Source organism: Glycine max, chromosome 2 (genome assembly GCF_000004515.6).
Source record: "Glycine max cultivar Williams 82 chromosome 2, Glycine_max_v4.0, whole genome shotgun sequence".
Lineage (NCBI taxonomy): Eukaryota > Viridiplantae > Streptophyta > Magnoliopsida > Fabales > Fabaceae > Glycine > Glycine max.
This window is the reverse complement of record NC_016089.4, coordinates 16,265,474-16,283,977: the sequence shown is the minus strand read 5'-3', so window position 1 is coordinate 16,283,977 and position 18,504 is coordinate 16,265,474. Positions and strand designations below refer to the sequence as shown.

General features: G+C 33.3%; 3 protein-coding genes across 4 annotated transcripts; 2 read left to right on the top strand and 1 right to left on the bottom strand.

Annotated features, from left to right (window-relative positions):
- The first annotated feature begins 904 nt into the window (after positions 1-904).
- On the top strand, positions 905-3,097 carry LOC100800401 (heat shock factor-binding protein). Its single transcript, XM_006575047.4, has 5 exons — positions 905-1,135; positions 1,357-1,410; positions 1,658-1,681; positions 1,770-1,812; positions 2,762-3,097. The coding sequence occupies exons 1-5, from the start codon at positions 1,133-1,135 to the stop codon at positions 2,902-2,904; spliced, it is 267 nt and encodes an 88-aa protein (XP_006575110.1). The 5' UTR covers positions 905-1,132; the 3' UTR covers positions 2,905-3,097.
- A 4,574-nt stretch (positions 3,098-7,671) lies between these two features.
- Positions 7,672-11,859, top strand: LOC100813013 (putative indole-3-acetic acid-amido synthetase GH3.9). Its single transcript, XM_003518908.4, has 4 exons — positions 7,672-8,020; positions 8,140-8,241; positions 9,380-10,203; positions 11,106-11,859. The coding sequence occupies exons 1-4, from the start codon at positions 7,722-7,724 to the stop codon at positions 11,699-11,701; spliced, it is 1,821 nt and encodes a 606-aa protein (XP_003518956.1). The 5' UTR covers positions 7,672-7,721; the 3' UTR covers positions 11,702-11,859.
- Positions 11,860-17,383: 5,524 nt separating this feature from the next.
- On the bottom strand, positions 17,384-18,304 carry LOC112999520 (uncharacterized). Of its 2 annotated transcripts, none has more exons than XM_026125627.2 (2): positions 18,026-18,304; positions 17,384-17,644 (listed from the first exon to the last, which is right to left on the bottom strand). In XM_026125627.2, exon 1 carries the CDS (start codon positions 18,253-18,255, stop codon positions 18,046-18,048), a length of 210 nt encoding a protein of 69 aa, XP_025981412.1. In that variant the 5' UTR covers positions 18,256-18,304; the 3' UTR covers positions 17,384-17,644; positions 18,026-18,045. The 2 variants fall into 2 exon arrangements, with proteins under 2 accessions (XP_025981412.1, XP_025981413.1); XM_026125628.2 differs by having other exon boundaries at positions 17,384-17,641.
- Between the last annotated feature and the right edge of the window lie 200 nt (positions 18,305-18,504).

Genomic DNA, 18,504 nt, shown 5'->3' with positions numbered 1-18,504 from the left:
ATCATTGCTAAGACAAGCGACTGTCATGAGTAGACAATCAATTGTGAAAAACACACTCAAATATAATGTGTTTGGTGTTACGTTTCGTACTTGCACAGGTTAATACAGAAGCAGTTTTGTCTTGCTTCAACACATGTATATCACTATGAAACGTGTGTCCAAATACGTATTATGGGGTGTGTTTGGAAAAGTTGCAAAAATTACATTATTTTAATAATTATTTGTATAATTAATTATTAATCAAAAATAATTTGGTTTGAGTAAATTTACTGAAAAATAATTTAAAAATGTCTGTGCGTCCATTTCCACAATATTCCCTAAACCTCTTCCGTACAACATTTGCTAAATCACCTAATACCTAATACCGACACAACTCCATTTGCTAAATCGTGTGATATGCACCCCGCTATAAAGAGGTAAAGGTAAAGAAGTAATCACGCCCATTTTTTAAGATTATTAATTTTTTTTTAACAGAGTTATTAGTAAATTTAAGTTTCTTATAGACAAGTGCATCTGTTACATCTATTTTAATATCTTGATATAGACCTTTTATCGGGTATGTCTCGTTTATTGTTATATCATTTTGAATTTAACATAATATTCATTTTTTCAAAAAAAAAAAAGAAGTAACCACGCTGACTCCTAATCATCTATGCTTTTGGATTAGGTCCAATCATTGTCATGTTTAATTGGATCTAACACATGTGAAGACCTGATTAAATAAGATTCACACAACCCCGATCTAAACATTAAGCATGTGCATGTTGTACAGTATAACATTTTCCTTAATTTCTTAGAAGACACAAGTTCATTTTGGACCTGTTTTTCATGAAGAGGCCCGAACGGGAGACCATGGGCCGAGGAAGTAGCCTAGGTCAGAAGAGAGTGTTTTTCCTCCTGCTCACATTCAAGTTTGGATTGAAAATAAATAAAAATCTAAAAGAATGGATTTGGCGCGATCCAAATCCAAAAAAAGAAGACTTCAAAAAATCGGAAGGGTACTTTTGTAATTATATGGAGACTCGTGAGATCAGAATATCAGATCGAATTTAAACGGGTCATATTCGCATTTTCATTTCATTTTGAATTGAAACCGCGGAGAGTTTGCTGCTACATCGATCATCATCACCTCATGGTTAGGGTTTTTTCTCCGATTCCCTTCCCCTATTGTCAGTAATCTGTTTTTCTCCTTCGTTTTGTGGCTCTATCATACAATGCAATGTTTTTCTCTTGTCGTACTCCATAGTTTTGATATTAGGGTTTTCCAAATCTTGGATCTCGTCCATCAATAAATCTTGTTGTTAAGCTAGGAGAGCCATTGCGCATTATGCTCATTGGTTTCCTTCATTATTGCAGGACGGACACGATCCACAAGACCCAAAGCAGAGCCCTGCTGACATGACTGCCTTTGTATGTTGATCTTCGTTTTCACAAATCAATTAATTCTTGTTGGTCTTATTTTGTTGCAACTGTTCCCTTCAATTCTGCTGTTTTTTAATTTTGATCCTCGATGTGACTGGTTTCTCTTGAAGTTGTCAATGTCACCACTTTACATAATTTATCCCAATTTGCTGCACTTTGCTTTAGTTTCGTGGTGATTTAATTAATGTTAATCGTTTTCTGACATTTCTCTACCCCAATTTCTTTTTTTTTCCAGGTGCAAAATCTTCTTCAGCAGATGGTGAGTTGTGTAGCATAGGTTCTTAGAGCTGCATTTCTGACTTTTATAATATGTTTCACTGTTGCTAACTGGAGAATTTTGTTTCCAGCAAAATAGGTTCCAGACAATGTCCGACTCCATTGTTACAAAGAATATCCTTTTGTTTTGGTTTGCCCTTCAAGTTCTTAAAATATGTTAATGGTAATTTGTGTGTGTTTTTTTTTATCCCCTCCAAAAATAATATTTGATTAAAAGTGTTAGTATGGTTGGATGATAGGAGATCTAAGGGGGTATTTGGTTTGAGAAAATGCTTTTTGTTTCTATTTTCCAAAGTTTGAATAAGAAACAGTGAAAACAATTTTTAATTGTTTTATTTTCTATTCTCATAATTTCCTGATCATATTTTTGAATACAAGAAACAGAGGGAAAATAAGATAGATTTTGTAACTAAAAGTGAGAAGAAAACCTTTCTTAAAACAAAATGCCCTAAGCTCACTTGCATTCTGTTAACCTGTATTTTACTTAACGGTTGTGCTAGGAATCAATTTGGACATTTAGTTAAGGAATGAAATGGAACCTTGAAGTTTGGTTGTATGATGTTGAAACTATAATCTATTTTTGGTTTCAGTTCACATTGTTTCATTTTATTATTTCTGTTTTGTTACCAATATATGAATCTATTTCTGTTTGTAACTCACTGGCTATGCTCCAATGCCCATAAAAATGGGTTCATGTCATCAATACTCAAGGCAATAACATGATGGCATGCATACAGTGTAGTGTCCATCTTATGTGCCTTCACCTAATAACTTAAGCTGTTGGGAGGATAATTCCCTGGCATACACAACAGCATGGGTGATAAATTACAACTGTGCGCAACTGCATCTTGACCACTTCTCGTGAACACAATGCAACCACCTATGTAGTCGTGTACAATTTGTGACTCATGACATAGTTCAATTTATATCTGGTCTGTGTATATGTGGTGTCATGTTATTGGCTGAGGCAGGGTGGGCATTGCTTCCTGTTTATTGCATGGGAATTGTAGACTTGCAAAAATACTTAAACTCTGAAAAAATGTTTTTCTTGACGTCACTGCACTTGATGATATGGGAAGTCGCATAAATGAGTTGGAACAAAGCATCAATGACCTGAGAGCAGAGATGGGAGTGGAGTCCTCTCCATCACCTGCAGCCCCTGCTAAGCTAACGGAGGAGATAACCAAAGAAGAGGGTTCAGCTTAAGTGGCATTCTGATTTCAGTTGCTCATTATTCATGCATTGTATTGCACAAGGATTGATATTCTGCATCTACTTTTGTCTGCTGTAGTGGCTCAGAAAACAGATGTGCTGTATAGCTATGAGTGTATCTGATTATTTGTAGCTAACTCGTATTGTTTTTATGATTTATGGGTACACCTATACTTTTATGTTGCAATTACTTGTTGCCATCATGTCCGTTTTTTCCTCAGCATGCTCTGGTTGGACGAATCCACGGCCCCAATTCCAGGGGTTGCTGTACTCACTTTTTTAAATTTTTTCTAGCCTTGTTCTTTTCCAAACTTTTGAAAGAAAGCTAAGACTAAAGACGCACGTATGTATGCAATATGCCCCTATGTAAGACATTGTAAAACCAATTTACCAATGGCATTGCGGGATTTGCGATTCTGTATTTAAGTTCAGCTCCACCTTCATGATAAACCCCTGCCCCTCTTGCACTGTCACTCAAATATGTTGCCATTCTTTGACCTTTCAACCCCTATGGTGCAAAGCCGAATTATTCATTCTCTGACAAAATTTGATGTATAAACTTCAAAATAAGTGTCTTAGCTAATGAGATTTTATTCCCGACTGCTATAATACACAGTTTCATGTTCGAAGTTTTCCAACTGCCGAGGAAAACGCTGCGTTCATTCATATAATGTGGGATTTTACCATGTGAGATTCTGCCAACTACGAAAATGAAGGGGCATCCGACTCTTCTAATATTTGATGAGGGTAAGGTCTTACTTCCTACGTTAGTTTGAGATCTGAGGAAAGTGGTATTCTAAAGATGAGTTAAAACATTTTTAACCTGAATCCTATGGTTGTAAATGTGTTCATTATGAAACAATGCTAGGAGGGGATGCTGAAAACAGGACTAGTGACCGGAGTGAAATCGTAAAAAGGTAGCCCTATTGAAAGATAGGGAGAGCTAATATTCCTCTTAAAAAAAATAAACAATACTGTTATAGTACCCAATTCAGGTAAAAATCCTTAGCTTCAACACGCATTTTGTATTGGTTATTATGGTTCATCCCTCATCCATCTAAGCAAAGCATATGCATGAAACATATGTAGTCAGCAGTTGTCCTTAGGAAACCCAAATTAACGTGAGATTCTGCCGTTTCTATAACAGCTGGGGTCTGAGAAGAGCGTGGAGCGAGTAAAAATTCAACCTTTTTGCTGAAGTGAAAGAAAGGAATTAAGTGATGGTCTTATTCTAGTTCTCCTATTTGATTGAGAAGCAAAGGAATTGCAGGCGCAGGGCAACCCTTGACAAGTAATGATTTGGACCTTCATTTTTCGCCATTTTGAAGGTGACGGTCTTGTTGTAGAGTGCTCCCTTATGCAACTACGTTTTTTTTTTTTATTTATTTATTTCCCATCACTATTATCACTAAAGACTAATCTTTCAGGCCGAAAGCACAATCTTTTTCAAACACCTAAATTTTAGGACTAATTCAATAATCATTTATTTAAGATCACACCGTGGTGATTTGCTGATTGCAAATTTAAATTCTTAGTTTTCAAATACAAACTAGGAAAATTGCAACCAGAATTTGAAACATTAAAAACTATAGATTGAAATTAAAAATTGATTTTCGTTTCTAAAATTTTCAAAATTTAGAACTGATAATCATACTAAACAGGGCTTGAGAGACCGAGGTATTTTTGTTGAACAAATACAATGCTAGCTGAAACTAGAAGTTGCTTTTCTTAAACCTTGGCGTCTGGAATTGAAACTTTCATAGATTCGTATTGACGCTAGTTGCTTAAATCAAATTAGATGAATCATATTCAATTCATTCATCTATGCCTTAGATCACAAGCAAATATTAATTAATTGCTTCAATTAACATGTTCTTTTTGTTTCTTAGCGTTGGTTCATCTTCCATTTACTGAGCTGCTAAAAAACTCAACTTAAATGTTAAAAGTTGATACCTTTGATTTTATTTATATTTTTTAGTTTAAATAATATTTAATTTTATAAGGAAGCATCTCAATTCTCAACTGCAACTTGCTGGCTTTATGGGTCTAAATGACTTGAAACTTACCCGTGGTCGGAGAACACATTTTATATATGCTTTTGTTAGCGACAAAAAATACACGTTAATTCAAAGCCGGAAAAAAAAAGGCAACGTCTCAAACAAAAAGTTGCAGGAGAACACATTTATGCTTTTGTGAGTGACATTGAAGACGATATTCAAGAGCAGAGACGATCTTCGTACAAAGATATTTTTATGAAGAGTTTTACCAAATATCTTAATTTTTGTTTCTAATATTCCATCCTATCTATATAATTGTATAATATAATATTTTATATGTTATAAGCCTCATAGTCCATACAAGTTGTATTTGTGACAGTCTTTGTTCGCCGCATTTATTGGTGAAGGCTAGAGACGTATTTTCTAAGGATTTCACCCAAAATAATGAATTCCACTAAACCCATATCATATCATAGTCATAGATGTTAAAGATATACCGTAGCATTTCATGTCTTACCAACAATATCAAACACCTTCCATGATAGAGAAAAGAGTAAGCATATATGTATCACATATTAAGTAATGGTATACGTCACATGACACCCATAATTCAAAAACAAATTAAAGATGCCTTACTTTTCTCATTAAAGATGGCCATACCACACTCCTCGTTTGGCACTTGTTTCCCTTTCATCACTCTATCTTAAAGGTTTCATCCACTAAGCTATAGTTGTGGACAAGAATGCTAACCCACTCATCAGGTTACGGATTGTTTTTCATTTTGCATTGAAGCGTTTGTCAAATAGAATATTTCTAATAAGCTTTTGGAGGGCACACAAATCCTTTGTGATGGTGAAGTTATGTGCTCACCTAGTCATGCAAAACCGACCCCTAAACCCCATCACTTTCCCTTGCACCATCAACACTTACTAGAAATAGGAAAGAAAATTTTACCACCTTATATTGTCTCGCTAGAATTTTCATGTGGATAACAAGCAGAGCAACTATACACTCATTAAGTAACTAAAACACAAATGAGTAAAGGCATTGACATGACGTGCAAAGAGTGTTGTGACACTTTTCCTTGATGACATCTTGGGACAGTGACATTAGTTGTTCTCCTTGTGGATAAGGATATGTGCGTGCTTCATTCTAGTCGGCTAGGTTTGGTGCTCTACATTTCTTTTGTGATGTTTAATTCACCCTATCAAGTCTAACATTTAAGTGTATTTCTTTTTTGACAGTATCATATTTTTACGGAATATTTATTAGTTTTAATCAGGTAACTTGATTGATTACTTTTTATGAAATCTTTTTTTCTAATTATATTTTTTTTTCATTCATAAAATTCAAACACAAAACCTTGTTAAAAGAAATCAAATTCAATAACACTCCAACTAACTACTTATTGTATTTCACTCTATATATGTTTGTAAGCTATCAAGAATAACTTTTTTATGTTTTAATTAATGGACGCTATCAATGATCTTTTGATGCTTGCAACTTATTTTGCCTAAGTGATCTTTTTAGGACTAGCATCAAGTTAAAAACAAGCTTAGTTATAGAAAGAAAATTACTTAATGGTTTCAATTTCTGTAGACCAACGTTCAATTTGAAACACGGAGAGAACACGAATATATCGTAATTTTAAAAGTGTAGAGAAGAATATATACGTGCCCAATCATGAACTAGAACCAGATACTTTTGTTATACACACATACCACCATCTTAAGTAATAGACATAATAACTTCCTTGTTTAACCACCAATGCAGTATCAAAGCTGTAAAATCGAACCCCGCATCCTTGTACTGTAGATTATTCAGAAATGAGCTGATCGCTTATGCTTTAGCTTATTCTTTGCGTTGTATTTGTCTTTCACTCAAATTATGCAAAGTTACAAAAGTCCCTGACATAATTGTGGGTGTCAGTTATGACAATGTACCAATGAAATTATTCTATTGAACCGGCTACGGTGTTTATTCTAATCTGACTAACATGGAACATCTAGGAAGACAATAGTACCGTGTACAAGATGTTTTCACACACCAATGGAAACGAGTGATGTAGGGAGCATCATAATCATAAAACCATAAAATTTTTCAGATCATGTGCTGTGTCTAATTCTCATTGTTACTTGGCACAGCTAAGCTTTTGGAAGTTGTGTTATCCATTATGCAACATTTTGCATGATTGTTTTCATAGAATGTACCCAAAAAAATTGTTTTCGTAGAACCTCAATTCTGAAATCATTAAGCTGAAATCAAGTAAATGTTTTATGGGGACCACACAATGAATGGCATCAACATTAATTGTTTCCAACCGGGTTGCACTGATGTGGTGACAAGAAGAGAGGAAAGATGGATTAAACAAAAAAAAATAATTAAAAGAGAATATTTTTTAAGAGTTGTATCTGGTCATATCAATAATAGGACAAAACTAGCAAAAAAGATTCTAAGGTACTTATGGTATTATACTCCAATAAAAAAAATATGTGTATTATATTATTGACCCTCAATTTTGGGACCATTAAAATGAAGGATATATAAAGTGATAAAAAAATAGATCTCAGTACTTCAGATTAGTCACACATTCGGACGGAGATATCATGATTCATACAAAAAAAAAAGTAACTAAAAAATAATGCACATGTTTTTATTGAAAAATAACATTACATGCACCAAACAAACTTTATGTTATAATATACACATCCCTATCTATAAATAAACACACTAAATGCATTTCACACCAAGTGAACATCAAGTGTTATACACTACACTACTCTTGCGTGAGTTCTTCTGTTCCTTTCTGTGGCCATGGATGGAAAGAAGTTAGAGTACAAAGGTGAGGAAGCACTGAAGGAGATAGAGAGGTTGACAATGAAGGCTGCTGAAGTTCAAGAAGGCCTTTTGAAACAGATCTTAACTCAGAATAGGGAAACTGAGTATTTGAATAAGTATATGAGGGGAGAAAAAAATACAACGGACATAGCAGAGTTTAAGAGGTGTGTTCCAGTCACCACTTATGAAAGAATCTTCCCATATATCCAGAGGATTGCTAATGGGGAAGACTCTTCTCTCATCACTAGTCACCCAATAACAGAAATGTTATGCAGGTGCTATACATAACTTTCTGCAACCACTAGTATATAAATTGTTCATTCATTTCTTTATTATAAGTTTCTAGTATTTTATCTCAACAATCTTAATCATATATTATGGTATATATGTGCAGTTCAGGGACATCATCTGGAGAGCCTAAAATGATGCCATCAATTGCGGAAGATCTAGAACGCCGTACTTTTGTGTACAATCTTATCACGCCAATCATAAACCAGTTAATAATAATCGTAACATCCCCACATATTTTTATTTCTTCTTGGCCTTGATTATGCGCACTTAAAATCCTATATATTAATTAGTCACACACCTTGTTGCATTAGAATTAATATTTCAATGTTCATTCATCAACGGTAGTCATCTAAAATTTCAACACGGTTGAAGCTTAGAGAGCACTCGCTTGATTTTGCTGCTTAGCAACTTGATTCTTTGTTGTGTTTGATGCCATCACGCTTGGGTTGTGATTCTCCATTCGAAGTATACGGCCAAATGAAAAAGATATGGCGTGACAACTATTCATAAAAGTAGGCGGGTGGAGGGGCCATTACCATGCATCGGTGTTACGTTTAATTATATTTAATTTTTTTTTTATAAAATAAAAAACAGATGATAATCGTATCTATCAGATGATTCTTTGCTTGTCATATTTGCGTTATACAAAAGGAAAAGGGTCTTATATATGGTGCATGCTACGTACCTAGCTAGTGCATCTTGACATGTACTTCATTTATGCATATATTCAATCTCATTAATCTTAAAGTTACCATTTATCATGCTAATACCAGAAACGCCAAAACATATCTATCTAACTCTGGTTAAATTCGTACTATTACCTCATTTATCAGATAATATGTCATTAATTAATGTTCTGCCTGGTGGTATACTATTAGTAGTACTAGCGTGCCTACCCGTTTTTCTACTACAGCAAAAAATGAAAAAAACTTGTTATAATTAAATAATGTTCGCCGGTATTTCATGAAACACTCCATTAATATTTTATTTTTTTATATATTTTTCCTTATCACATCACATTACTAATTATAACAATCATTCTTCTCTCATCTTTTTTCGTCTCCTTCCATGCATAGACACAAAGCGAGATAACATTTGTTTAAGACCTGTTCGTTTGCAAAGAAACAGAATAAAAAAGAAGAGAAATGAAGAGTAAAATCATGTGGGACTTATACTTTTATACTCTCCTTAAGTTTAAAACTTTCATCTCATTTCATTCTGTTTCCTTTTTTTCTGCTCTAACGAACAGACCCTAAGAATAATTTTTCTTCCGTCAATGTAACCTATTTTCTCAACCATATATATCTCCAACTTAATTGAACATAACTAAAAAATAATTTCAGGTACGTTCCTGATCTTGACGAGGGCAAGGCAATGTATCTGTACTTTGTAAAAGCAGAAATGTGCACTCCTTGCGGCTTACCAGCCAGAACAGTGTTAACAAGCTACTACAAGAGCAAGCACTTCAAGTGCCGCACGCACGACCCTTGGAACGATTACACAAGCCCCGACCAAAGCATTCTATGCAATGACAGCAACCAAAGCATGCATTGCCAGCTCCTAGCAGGTTTGGTTCACCGCCGCCACGTCCTAAGGCTCGGCGCCGTCTTTGCCTCCGCACTTCTGAGAGCCATTTCCTTCCTCGAACGAAACTGGAGGCACCTGTGTGAGGACATTTGCAGTGGCCAACTCAGTTCCTTCATAACAGACCCTTCATGCCGCTCCCGCATGTCCACATTCCTCTCTTCCCCTAACCCTCGTCTTGCTGATGAGATCACAAGAATCTGCAGCCAGAAGTCTTGGAAGGGAATTCTGTGCCAGCTTTGGCCTAAGGCCAAGTTCATAGAGGCTGTGGTTACTGGCTCCATGGCTCAGTATGTTCCTGCTCTTAAGCACTACAGTGAAGGGAAATTGCCTTTGGTTTGTACCATGTATGCTTCTTCTGAGTGCTACTTTGGGGTTAATCTGAAGCCTCTTTGTGATCCTAGTGATGTTGCTTTTACCCTCTTGCCTAACATGGGCTACTTTGAGTTCCTTCCTCTTAGACACAACGGGACGCTGTTGATGGATTTTGATGAAGGAGAGCAGGTTCCCAATGATAAGCTCGTGGATTTGGTGCATGTCAAGCTTGGTTGCTTTTATGAGCCTGTGGTCACTACTTTTGCTGGTCAGTTCCCAATTAATATAATTGACCCATTTTCTTGCTAGTCCATGCATGCGCATAAGGATTTTTTTTTTCTTTTCTTTATAGTGTGTTATCTAATCGAGTATTGCTAAATAGTTAAAGAAGTTTAACAAACACAACCGTTACTTTAGAAGCCTCTTTTCTAATATGTACTTAAACACACTAATTATCTGTGTTGGTTTAATAATCGGAAGTAAAGCAGCTAAGTGTTGTGCTCATAAGGGGGTACATGTTGTGAGACTGAGAAATGAGAGTAAATAATTTTGATTATACAATTAAATATAAATAACTAATTGATTCTTTTCTTTTTTTATAACCCAGTGTATCCCTATGCTCGGAGCCAATAACTAATTATTTGAAACACTGATATCTTTGTTTAAGGATTTCTCATATTCTAACATATACTCTTTCACATACACTAATTGATTTAAATTTGTATATTTTTACTGTATGGCTATACCATTAAATGTATATGATGTGATATAGTTTATATGTGTGAACTCATATATATCATGGATGTGTTGAGTGTGATATGATTATTGTTTTTTTTTACTTGAGAGCAAAAAGAGCTAGCAAAATACAATTTATAATTATAAATTGTACATTTTGATCCTAGTCATTCATGTAAAGTTTAATCATCATGTACCTCCTCTTGTTATTCCGAAATAAAAATAATCTACTCCATACAGTAAAAATACAAAAATATATATTATATTTACACGTAAAAATGATGATGTATCCTTGTCATCAGACAATTATTTTCTACCAAGTAAAAAAAAATGTGGGTTTCAGATAACATACATACCCCATTTGCTATTATCATCATGATAACATCCATTTACTAATGCAATTCATATCTTTTTCACCATGATCCCAACATATAGGGCTGTACCGATACCGCGTTGGTGACGTGCTTCAGGTGGTGGGATTTTACAACAACGCCCCACAAGTCCGTTTCATCTGCAGGAGAAACGTTGTGATCAGCGTCGACACCGAAAAGACCAACGAGGAGGACTTGCACAGGGGCGTGACAATGGCAAAAAAATTGTTGGAGCCATACGATTCTCTCTTAGTGGAGTACACAAGCTACCCCGACACTTCTTCAGTACCAGGACATTACGTATTGTACTGGGAAATTCTTCATTGTGGGATAAAGACAGAATCATCACCACAACTTCAACTTGACGCAAACGTGCTTGAGGAATGTTGCATTGCGGTGGAAGAGCAATTGGACTACGTATATAGACGATGCCGTAGCTATGACAAGTCTGTGGGGCCACTTGAGATACGTGTGGTGGAGCCAGGAACGTTTGACGCGTTGATGGACTTGTTTATTTGCCAAGGAGCTTCCATCAATCAGTACAAGACTCCAAGGTGCATCAAGTCTAAGAAAGCACTCAAGTTACTCAAGTCTAAAGTTACAGCTTCTTTCTTCAGCCCTAGAGATCCCAAATGGGCCCCTAAGATGTGTTCAAGTTGAGGATTGTGTATATGGTCTTGGATTGCCTCAAAACTCAAGTCGTCATTGGTAGTTGTAAAAGAATTTCGCTTTTTGATCCACTGATTTGTACTCATAATCTTTTCTGTAAGCAAAAGCAGACACTCTTTTAAAGCTGGTACACCAAGAAATTTTATAACATATATATCCGCATCAATTTAATTAATCATATATATGGATATAGTATATGCTCCATTATGAATTAAAGCAAAAAAAATAAAATTAATTAGGGATGTAAGTGCAATGCGATTGACCAACAAATCTGATCAATCCAAATCCAACTACATTTGAGAGAGGTAGGTTAGGTTATCAGGTTGGTTTGAATTTATTTTGATCGATCCAATTATAATTGGGTTTGATCGTTTCAAATCCGTTGAACTATTTTGATCCCAATATACATATATTAATATAATAATAAAATAATAATTATTCTAATTCCATTAGTATCTTATGCGTGCATCCTAACTTTCTCACTTAAAAAATAGTGGATGCAAAACATAATTTTGTGGCCACGTCCTTAGTTGATTCTTGGATTCCTACACTAAGGAACTGTACAGTGTAAGTTACACATAATCTAATTAATCTCAACAAAATTTTAAGCATAGTAGTATAATTAATCTAACAATTGTTTATCCATATTCATTTGACACCACACAGACAAGGAAAACAATGTTAGTTAGTATATTATTATATGTATGAAAACATTAAGAAGCCCTAAAACGATATTACATCACCCTTGAGTCAAGGAGTTCTTTTTATCCTTTAAAAAACAGTATAAAAAATGAAGTACCTAATTATTATACTCAAAATAATTAAGTACTTCATTTTTATGATTTTTTAAATATTTTTATAATATATTATTATTATTACTATTTTAATTAATCAATCTGATTATTCAATTCAATTTAATTTAATTAAGACCAAGTTGATTCACACTGGGTAGTAACAAAATCTAACCCAATTATGTTTTATTATTTTTTATTATTTTGAATCTTAAAATAGACCAAACTCAATCTAATTCGTGTTAGATCAGTTATACCTTGAGAATACTTTATCTTTATTCAATTTTTATTAGGAAGTTAATAAATATAAAACAAATATCAATGTAGTCTAATAAATATAAGTTGTAACATTACAAAAGATAACAGTTGACAGGGATAGTACATATATATCATATACTTATTTTTCATACAAAATGCTAAATAATGAATATATTAATAAAAGTTTAATGATGATGTACTGATTGTATAACATACTTTTATACTATCCTTAAATCATAATTCATTGTTAATATATTTTTTAAAATAATTATTATAAAAATCAATAAATTTATCATACATAATAGTTGTGATTGGATAACGGTATAATAAAATACATGCTTTAACCTCTTATTAACCCAAAACACAAAAAGAGTTACAACTAGGATGGGAATATACATCAGTCTAACCTGTTTAAGGTTTTGTTTGCGAAACTCGCATTTTATATATGGACTAGATAAATCTGATTTATAAAGTAAATGGATTTTTTTTAAGTTTCTAGCTGGCCCGCAAAGCTCGTAAATAAATTGAATGATTCGTGGACCTAAATTATTTTTTTTATTTTTTTAAGAAAAATGTAAAATTGGAGCAATTTTTTCAAGAAAAATGATGGGATATTATTTTTCATCCCCTTCCTTTCAAAATCTATTTACTTTTATAGAAACCTCATTTTAATATTCTAAACACGTTATTTTTGTTATAAAGTGAAAGTTTAAAAGAATTAAGAGTGAGATCTTCACGCTATAAATTCAAAAGTTTTTTTCTTCACTTGAAAGGATATCTTCCCCGTAACCAATGAACAATGAATATTAAGCACACACGACACTACGAGTTAGGAAGAGAACAAACACTAGCCTTAAATTAATAAGAGAGGATCTACAAGGAACATAAGTGTTTGATAATGAATTAACAATAAAGCTAGGAAACCATATTCAAAAGCATTCCTCCCACCATATTCAACTCTTACTTACAATTTCAAGATTGCTCAAGTTCAAAAAAAAAGACGAGTTTGGTTGTGAACATCATCTCTCTCTCTCTCTCTATTGCACAGTCACACACACAAGCATAAATTTGATTAATGATCGTGAAATCCAAAATAAAAGAGAAGAAAACGAGAAAAGGGTCAGGGTGCGTGGTGTTCAAAGAGAGTACTTGAAAGAAGAGATTGAAGATGATCGTTAATGAGTTTGAGAATGAAAGAGAGAAAAATGGTATAGTCAAGTCACACGATAAGAATGAGCGAGTGGAGGAAGGAGGTTCCCTAAATGCGTGAAGCTTAGGCTCGTGGGGGAGTAAGGTCGCCAAACTTGTAGTCGTAGCTCGTGGAGGAGGAGGAGAAGGGGTGGCGGCTCGTGGAGGAGGAGGAGGAAAAGAAAATGAAATGCAAATTGGGTTTGGATTGGCTAATGGGAAATTGGGAATGGACAAATGGTTTCCTTGGGCTTGGCTCACCTTCAAGTTGAGCGAATATGAATAACTTCGTGGACTTTGCAAATTAAGCCTACGAAGTCCGCAGACTAAATGAGTCAGGCCTAAAATCCAATATTATTATGCGGGTTCAAAAAAATAGGTTCGTTATTCGCACGGTTAACAAATTTCACGAACTAGTTCATGAATTTAAGTCTTGATACCCACCCCTAATTACAACTATATAGATCCAAATACAGTACTATAGGTATCTAAGAATATAGAAAATCATATTTGATAAGAGTATTAATATTATACTTACATGCAAGATACTTGTATATCCTTAACTTATGGAATGCGAAGTGTTGGTAAAGGAAAACACAAATAAATTTTCATGCCAAAACAATCAAAGTGCAATTTCCAACAAGGTAGCCCTAATATCCAATTAGCATGTTTACAAAGATTTAACACAATTTTATATATCTAAGCATATATCTCGACCATATTGCAATAACAGCTTCATTTAATTACTAGCTAGTAACATTTTAGAGCATTTTCTGTAACCTTGAAAATATTATGTGAGGTTTTATCATTTATTTCTTGTAAGCCTATATATATATAAGATGATAATCTAAGGCTACCATTGGTTTGACCAAACCTTAAGAAATCTATTAGTGTCTGAAGAGGCAAAAAAGAATCTCAAATGTTCTGATTCAAGTTTGCCAATCATAATAGCACTAGTTGAGGTTAAGGGCTACACCCAAGTCAACAATAGTTTAATCAAATTTTGACTGGATTAAATTTGAGTGTTGGATCGAATCCAGTCATTGGATTGCATATATTTTAATTTTGTATTTAAAAAATAGTTTGGTAAAAATAAAAACTAAAACAAATGAAATTTCAAATTATATCTATTTACCGTTTTAAAATTATATTCATGAAAAAATAGAATAAAACTTAAAGAATAAGAAAATATTAAAAAATAACTGTTTAAGTAAGTCAATTTTGATTCAGTCTAACTTGCACTCACATACTTATAATTAACCCGATGAAATTGGGTTTAACACAATTTAATTAATATCATGAGATATGTTAATTAAATTGATCCGACACTTAATTAACTTTAGAAAGGGTTAAGATTAACCGGTTAATCTGACCTGTGCGGACTCATACCAATTATTAATCAGTTGAATATGTAAGTATTATAAATCTCTTCATATTATCTTAAATTCTTGTAAATAAAAAAAAAGCTAACGTATCTCCCGTCTAATACTCTCGTGTATTTTGTAGTTGTGTAATTGAGCGTACTCATGAATATAATTTCCGATGTAGTTGAGAATTATCTCCACTCATCCCACGTCAAGTACTAATGGATCCGTCCATGATGTTACTTATGTATCTGGCTTCTCATTAATTTGAAAGTTCCTTTTCACCCTTACAATAATAAAACCTCTCTTGTTATCTCCCTTTCTTTTAACTAAATAGTCTGTAAATGTATAGAATAACTGCTAAAATGATTCTTTTGTATTCCTTTTAGTACTGTCGTGGAGAAATACGCCTGTTATATATCCGTTATATCTACTTCTTCCTTCATCCAAATGCTTACATAGTTCTCTATCTCTAACGTCAGTTATCAACGCAAATACACAAATAAAAAGACCCAATAAAACTGAAAAACTCATATGTAACATGCCCCGCCGTATGCCATATATGTAACAATGAAGTTAAGAGAGATTTCTACATATTATTTGCTTAATAATAAATAATACTATTTTAATGGCTCAGAATATTTGAGTCCAGCTTTTACATGAATTTTTCGTGATGCATGAGTTCATACATCTACTTTTTCTTTAATTTCATCTCACCTTATTTTCATTTTATCTCTTTTTTTTTTATTTTTTTTAGGTTAAAATATATTTTTCAATCTTTTAAAATAGATAAAGTTCAAATTCCTATAAAATTTTTCATTTATTTATTTTTATTTATGATGTGTTATATTTTCTCTCTCCATTTATTTTTACTCTCTATTTCTCTCTTTTATTTGTTCATATACTTTTTCTGTTCCATAATGACTGATGCCTAAGGTTTAACGCAAGTTAAAAAAATTAGTATTAAAAAAATGAGTTGTATATTTATCATAATCGGAATTTAAACTCGTTGTCACAACAAAAAATTTAGGTTTACACTCAAATTTTCACAAACGTTTCTTATGATCAATGATTGGTGTGGTTCTCAGATCGACATTACTCATCACGTTCTTGAAGTTGAAGGCAGTCCAAAATGTACTGCAGTGGCTAATGCTCACCACTTTATCATCAATACTTTATTGGTATTAATGTTAAACCATAGAGATTGAATTTTGACAAATTCACACAAGCTTTTGTAAGTGTCCCACTCGTTTGAAATTTGTGCAGTCATACACTTTATCATAGTGTAATAATAATGCCCTGCATGCGCATAGCAATTTTTCAAAAGAAATGATGGATTGTGAAAGCTCCAAGAAGAGCGTTGCGTACGGAATAGAAATCACAGTGATGCAAACCGGAGCAGCATGGCATGTCGAATGAGAAAGAGCTTAATGTTAGAGAGGTTTTATCTCTTTACAATCCGTCAATGAGATTTTTTGTTTATTTGAGTTTTGTGAGTTTTAAAAGGAGGATTATTAATTACTTCCTCCTTCCACACTTAAAGTTTTGGCAAGGTATTAAGAAAAATAATTAAAAATATTTTGGAGCTATAGTATTATGTAGTTTTTCAAGTCTTAATTATATGTAAAAAAAAGACATATTTTGTACTTATTAAAAAAATTGTTAAATTTTATTAAATTATGTTATTTTCAATTAAAATCAACCCAGCTTCAGAATTTCTTTAGTTGTTGTCTGCAGGGTAAAAATGAACTAATAGGTTTTGTTTATATATTAGTATAGTGGCCTATTTAAAAAATTTAAATTGTTTTTGAAAATTTAATAAAATTTTAACAATTTAATTTATTTTGTAATTTACCCTCTTGCCAAATCAAAGCCAAAAGGAAGAGTATTACGTACTCTTCTGTTAGTGTTGCTATACTAGCTTCTTATCTCCTCAGATGACTAAAAATATATGATCGTAGTAGTATAGGGATCGTCTATGATTAAATTCATACAACTCTGGAATGAAATTTCTTTCTCATGTCTGTTCAAGTAAATCATTTGACTAAAGTAGAGTGTGATATGGCGGAAAATTCAAGTAAATACCACGGTTTTCATTTTATTAATATTAATATATAAGCCAGCAAAACAACTCATCACACCATGCAATAATCCATGATGACACCATAGAGCATGCTCATTTTTATTATTTTTATTCATTTATTTTTTTCCTTTTGGTATATTTATGGTCTGTTTAATTATTCACTTCGAGGTTCTGCTTAAATCTGAAACTTCCAAAAACTGCGTATGTTGGAGCCGTGAGAGTGTAGAGTTGAGTCTCAGATGACAAGCTTCTGACAAGAGATAATCAAGAAAATTCTCATTATATATAGTTGATTGTATCAGATCTTATATAAGTAAATGCATAGATCCAGCCATATATATGCAGCAGTAATGGAATCAGAAACTTTAAACTATATAGATATTATAATATTAGATAATATACACATATACATAAGTAGACTGGTATTTTTTAGTATGTAGTTCTCTCTCTCTCTCTCTCTCTCTATATATATATATATATATATATGAAGCTCCATGACATATTTACATCACTGCTGTACTAACATATTTATTTATATATGTGACAATTGGAATGAATTTTGGTTTTGATTTTTCACCCCAAACTCAAAGGGAGTTAAATTTCAACACCAAGGCTAGCTAGGTCCAAATACCTCATCAATCATGATTCATGTCATGTGTGATTCATAGAGCCTAAGAACATCAAGGTTCTTATGGGGTCTTCTGCACGGTGGCTCCTCCTCCGTCGCTTCTCAGTTTGTATATACTTTAGAACCCTACCTTGCTTGGCAGCGTTAGCATCATCAACGTGATGAAGCTTCTCGCTGACAGATCTCCTCAATTCATTGCCCAGAGAGCTTTCACCGGAGATGTGAGGTTTCATCCTATTCTTTATCTAGTGTATGCCAGAGGAGTAAGATATTAGAACCTTAAGGGAAGGTAGTGGGGCTTTATATAGAAATTAAAAGCTACGCCTACGCTTATTATAAGTGTATATTATTCAGCATTCACCACGTGAATTAATTAATGTAAAATTGTATTAATTTGTAAAGAAATTTCGAGTTAAAGTCTTAATAATACATGTGGATTATCTAAAAAAAATATGTATATGTACATCAAAAATAAAAATAAA